We start from the raw sequence: 5,955 nt of genomic DNA on the forward strand, positions 1-5,955 counted from the left end.
GATATGGAAAACTAGTCAATGTCAATTAATCAATTTAGTGGAACTCGCCAACTCGGAAATTCAATTGTTGAATTTAAAGTGAATTCAATTCGTACCCAATATTTAGATCTTTCATATTCATTCTTCGCTGAGTTCATCTCGCTCGATCAAGTATTTGATATTCTCATAATTACAATTACGATTTATTTTTTGCACAAGAATGCTTTGCTGTCACTTTTTTTCTTTTTTTGTATACCTAGGTTGCCTACAGATTTAAGATTCATTCTATACCTAGGTATTTAATATTTACTGAACCCAGACCGTACTAAAGATCAAATTCTCTCATTCGCGCCAGATTTTCTCATATCAAGATGTAAAGCAAATATTTGTATCTCAAATGAAACTCACTATATTGTAACAATGACCAAAAATCTATCGTCAGATTTATTCTGTACAAATTAAAATAGTTATAATACGAAGTTAACATTTAGGCAAATATTTCAATACAAATACGACTTTTAAAAAAAGAGAATACAAATGATTCTGCGAGCGCAGACGATTAAAAAACGTTTTCCATTATTCAACAAGTATGCACGTTTAATATTAGATAAATAATTACGTATGAAACTATTCTGTTGAGCCTGCAACATACCAACGGTGATGACTTGCAACCCTGTATCATGATTAGGTATTCATTATTGGTAAAATGGGATGTTGGGAGTAATTTCAATTATTCTAAACGATTCCGTCAACTAATGACAATGTTCTGTCACATCTACAACAACTGATTTCTTCCAACCAAATAGGAAAAATCCTGTAGTCGATCCTAGAGCTACGGCTAACCCTAACCATACATTATACGTCATGAAAATTAACATAAGGAAGTAACTAATAACTATTTGGATTACATGCAGTAACGTCTGAAAACCGTGACTTTTACTGAACATTAATGGTCTGAAAAAAATAAAAAACGCATGAATCAGTATTCGTGTTCTTATTAATGCAAGTATACTTATGTACAGTGATGCAACGATACCTATCGTATCGAAACGGTACAGATATCTGAGGATATCACGATTTTAATAAGTGTCATGCTTAGTGTTGTATGATTATCCAAATGATCCGGATTAACCCGAAGTTTGAATCCGCGATTATCATATGTAAACGAATAATCGGATTACAGGTAAACCAAAAAACAAAAGCTCAAAACTTTTTTTTGCATTTTTCGCGTTGGCAATATGAAAATTTTTTTGATACATTTTTTCTCACTACTCAGGGAAAACAGAGAATTTTTGTTTGTAATTCAAGAAAAATCACCAACAATCGCGATATTTGATATTTTTGTAAACAGGTAATCGCGATCGATTATCATGATAAGTACGTCGGAATCGTTGTATCACTGCGTACATACTGTACATAACGATAATGTTGCGTTAATACATATAAATAAATCACAATTAGAAGAACGAACAAAAAAAAACTATATACAAGGCTCAAATAATACTGAACGTTTACAAAAATTTGGATCGTAAACCAAGCAAAATAGGCGAAAGTTAGAGTAAAAAGGGAAGATAAATTGAGGGAAATTGACACGTTCTAAATACAGCAGACTTTGCCTAATAAAAAAATTAAAAAAGAAAGAAAAGGATTTTTCACTCTATTCAATGCAAAATGATATAAAGCTTTGGCATGCAAAAAATAAGAAAACTTATTTCGCATTGAAAAATACATTTTTAGCTTTTGAGGCCTACATAAAAACTTACGCATTTCTTTGGGTAACATCTGGACAAATACTGCAAACCAAATAGAAAATGTTACGAAACAATTTCTTTCACTAGACACTTATCAGTACCTACCAATTACGTTTTAAAAACAATAACCCTACAATATTAAACACGATGTAAATTATTAATATACTCACTGAGAAACTTTGGCTTCTGAAGGAAGAGGAGTTTTATCTCCTGGAATAGGAACCGAACGGTATTGAAGTAAGCTGTATGATCTCCAGAACAAATGTTCTCTGAAATTATAATCAATTAATTAATTCAAACGATCATAATTATAGTCTTTCATAGATTCCTGTATAACAGTAGTGTTTGTAAATTTACCTGTAATATTTTAATCCTTCGTATAATACAGCCAAAATGAAGATACCGATCATAGAACCAATAAGGCCACCATAAGAGGAAAATTTCCAAAAACTGAACAATACCGTTTCTTCACAACCGAAATGAAAACTCATACTCATCTAAACGAAATAAATACGAGTTCAATCATAATAAAAACTATCTCAATACTCAGACTACACATTTCAGCCCTTAAACGATTAGGTGTAGCTAGCTAGCTAGCTAGCTAGGTAGGTAGGTAGGTATGAATAAATATTCACCATGTGTGACATCATGTCGTGTCCAGCGTGCGATCCATGATCCATATGGTCCATATGATCATCCATCGGTGCACTCCCATCGTGACTACTGTGATCGTGGCTCATATTTCAAATCTGTAAAATGAATTCCCAATGAAACAACAATTACTTACACGTTGAAAAAAACAACTTGCTGACGATTAAGTAAGTTAATAAAAGTTAACAAACTGATTAGAATGTGCTTATAGGTTACTTGAAAAAAATCTCCACTTCTTCGAAGTAAATTCTTATCAATAAGTAAGTTATTTCATTGTGCTAGTGTCAACTCAACACGTCAATCAATTTACAAGCACATTCAACGTATAGGTACAATTAATGAAACGCATACGTTGCATTAATTCAATCATACTAAACAACGAGTGATGATCAGGTATTTTTGCATAAATAATTTTTTTCTGCAATTGAAGGTTTAATCTCTCAGTTTATTCGTCATAATGACGTGTATTATAGAAACAGATTCAACAAACATTGGTACAGCGAATCGACAGACAAATTTGTACTTTTTTTCAGCGAGCATAGGTTTTAGTTCGCACGAAATACATCTGTTTCAAATAGGTATAGAGAATTTAAAAAGAATGCATTATTTTACAAAACGACCAATACGATGTTTATGGCAGGTAAGGTAGGTCTACTTGTTTCATAATATACGGAGTTTTATCGAAACTTTGTTCGAGTAAACAAATTCCTCAAAGAAACGTGGAATTCTGGAATCTTTTAGAATTTACTGTTACGTTTTGTAAATTACGTAATTGTCGCAGCGTGCAGATCTCATCATAAAAAGTTACTTATAGGCCTAATGGATTAATGATTCAATATAGGTACCTATAACTAGTTCTTATTCGTTGACCATACAGTGTATTACATTATTTGAGGCGTGTATGACCTAAAATGATATAAGAAACAACTTTGATCAGGGTTACTCAAACTTGGACAATTTTACATTCAATTTTGATTCCAGCAAAAAAATATAATGAAAGTGAAAAAATAAAATTCAGCTAACAGCGAATTTTTTGTTTGAAGAGGTATTCGATTTTTTATGGGTGAAAGCGCCCACTTGAATTATTTTGATTACCTACTTAGCTTAAAATTTCATCTAGACATACGAATAAGCTGATGAAATACAATGTATGTACTCAATTTTACCACATGTTTCAAAGCAGAATACATACAATAAAGGTATCCACTTATTTTCGAGAAAGTAGATCAACATAAACGACAGAAATTCGTTTTAGATTGAAAATTACGTAATTTTGATGAGAACGCAAAATATAATTACATTAATTATGAGGTAAATTAACGCCGAGTTGCTTGGAATTTTTCATACTCTTCTTGTCTTCCACGAATGATTATTAATGTAATTTGTAACGTTAACGTTATCTCCGGAATAGGTTTGCGAGAATTAGTCGACAAGAATTCCAGGTTACCTATTTGAGATAATAATGAATAATTTTACTGAGGAAGACGTATGAAGTTAACTGATACGACGTTTTCTTCAATATTTTAACGAATCGGTACATTACATACATATGAACATCATATTTTACTAATAGATTCGGGACTATACAAATGAACAATATCCACTTGAAAACACAGAAATTAATCAGTGACCTTGGACATATTTAAAAACCAAAGTAATGTTGAACTGAATGAGTTAATCATTCGAGTGTTTTTATTTTATCGTGCTCGAGTTTTAATAAAGACACGATGATTAACATCGTGCACACGATTTCGTCTCTTCAAAAAGTTTATGTATTGCTTTAAAACCACAAATTGAAAATCTACTAAGAAAATGAAGGAAGCACCACATAGATAATGGTAATCAGATAACCGCGATATAATTTTCAAGTCGACGAAGATTATGTTGACCAATTTTAAAATATAATTTATTCGGATTTTTTTTCTCAAAAAAAAAAAAAAAACCACACACACACAAATTGCGTAAGTAGGCATGTATGTTGGTACTGTAGGTAGATGTCCTCAGACTTATTACTTCGTCTCCATGTTCTAAGAATTGATGAACGATTAGAAGGTAGGTAGGCCTAGGTATACTACACAATTCGTAGAAGCCACCAGGTAAAAAACTTATCTCAATGACCTAACGCACGTAAAGTGAAGGCAATAAGAAGTTTGCAAGAGCAAAGAATGTAAGCAGACAATCAATGTTTCAATGAGTGTGTACTGTAGTTCGTGCCGAGAAGTTTTTTATTCTTTTTTAAATTCACTGCAGTCACTTTCTATTCAGTGGTTATCATTATTCGTTCCCTATTTAATAAAAGCGCGAAACAGCGAAGTACCAAAGTATAATCAACGAATAAATGGTTCAACTTTTACAGTTAGTCGAAGGAAAAAAATACTAATGGTAGAGCAATTAAATGTTTGCAAGAAAACAATTGGGGTGTGCCCTAATTAATAGACAGTTCAGTTCAAAATGCCAATCACCAATATTGAAATGTCATTTTCTGTTCGATACGAAAATAATAATGAGTAATTATAGGTACTTGTACATTTATTTGAACAGTACTGAACATTTTTTCAGGAGGTGTTGGATTACAACTTGAAGTGAGATATTTTTTAGTATGGGTGCATTGGGGCAAAAAAATTTTTAAATTTAAATTCGTATTACAATTTTTGAAAAATCACATTTCCTTCATAATATACATGCAATTTTGAAAAAAAAAATCAAACACAAATTCTCGAAAAATATATAAATATTTCACGGTCAGAACACAATCAGTTGTTCGTAGTATGATTTGTGCTATTACCGACAGCAGTTATTACACCTGTGATTGAAAACAGATGATGTAAACGTGCGAAAAATTTCACCGAACCTTGAATAACTATACAGTACTAAGGAAAACGGAAAACTCAGGTTTCTCTTTTCTCGTTGAAAACTTGAGATGAATGTCTCCGAATTAGCAAAGTGTTAGTGTAGGTAAGAAAGTGCAGAGAACAAATTAATCTCGAGGTTATAATTTATCATTTCCATTCCGTAAATGATTTTTAAAAAATGAAAAAAATGTGGTGTTTTTTCAAAGTGCAGAAGTGACACCCTACGTGTGTTTTGTTTCCACAAATGCAAATAACTGATAAGGAAAACAATGAAATTTATCGATTCAATTGTTCTCTCCATATATCAGACGAGAAAAGATAATCGTATCGGTGCTAAGCACTTGCTGAAATGAATTTTAATTATAAAAATACAAAATAATTCGGCTTACCAATAGGAACAGAAGACGATATCGATCAGGACTATAATTTATAAGAAAGAACAAGCAACGAGATGTGCTCAAATTTCTTTCATTACGATTAAATTTATCTAACACATTTTATTTCATAAAATACGAGAAAAAATATGGAAACAGACTGATATTGAATTGACTCGAGTGATTTTTTATCACTATCACTTTCGAATTTTTTTCAGTGTGTTGTTTATTTTCACAAGTAATTTCTCTGCGTTCTCTAACGTTTGCGTCAAAGCAACACTGATTTTGATACAAAAAAAAATACTTCACATATGAAGTCAACAAAAAAACTAAAAAGAAAAAAATTTT

The 5,955-nt window shown here is 31.5% G+C and overlaps 1 protein-coding gene across 3 annotated transcripts; it reads right to left on the reverse strand.

Annotated features, from left to right (window-relative positions):
• Positions 1 to 391: 391 nt before the first annotated feature.
• Positions 392 to 5,790, reverse strand: Ctr1A (Copper transporter 1A). 3 transcript variants are annotated; one of them, XM_065346173.1, is made up of 6 exons: positions 5,623 to 5,790; positions 2,366 to 2,479; positions 2,088 to 2,227; positions 1,901 to 1,999; positions 1,743 to 1,772; positions 392 to 933 (listed from the first exon to the last, which is right to left on the reverse strand). In XM_065346173.1, the coding sequence occupies exons 2-6, from the start codon at positions 2,468 to 2,470 to the stop codon at positions 732 to 734; spliced, it is 576 nt and encodes a 191-aa protein (XP_065202245.1). In that variant the 5' UTR covers positions 2,471 to 2,479; positions 5,623 to 5,790; the 3' UTR covers positions 392 to 731. The 3 variants fall into 3 exon arrangements, with proteins under 3 accessions (XP_065202245.1, XP_065202247.1, XP_065202248.1); XM_065346175.1 differs by lacking the exon at positions 5,623 to 5,790 and adding an exon at positions 2,598 to 2,628; XM_065346176.1 differs by lacking the exon at positions 1,743 to 1,772 and having other exon boundaries at positions 5,623 to 5,788.
• Between the last annotated feature and the right edge of the window lie 165 nt (positions 5,791 to 5,955).

This window comes from Planococcus citri, chromosome 1 (genome assembly GCF_950023065.1).
Source record: "Planococcus citri chromosome 1, ihPlaCitr1.1, whole genome shotgun sequence".
In the NCBI taxonomy this organism is placed as follows: Eukaryota; Metazoa; Arthropoda; class Insecta; order Hemiptera; family Pseudococcidae; genus Planococcus; species Planococcus citri.

Bases quoted from the DNA above. Each gene is read 5' to 3' on its own strand.
- Ctr1A (XM_065346173.1), bottom strand. From the start codon at position 2,470: ATGAGCCACGATCACAGTAGTCACGATGGGAGTGCACCGATGGATGAT. The intron at 2,228-2,365 runs GTGAATATTTAT...TATTTCGTTTAG, and splicing joins ACGACATGATGTCACACATG to ATGAGTATGAGTTTTCATTT. The intron at 1,773-1,900 runs GTGAGTATATTA...TTTGGTTTGCAG, and splicing joins TCAGAAGCCAAAGTTTCTCA to TATTTGTCCAGATGTTACCC.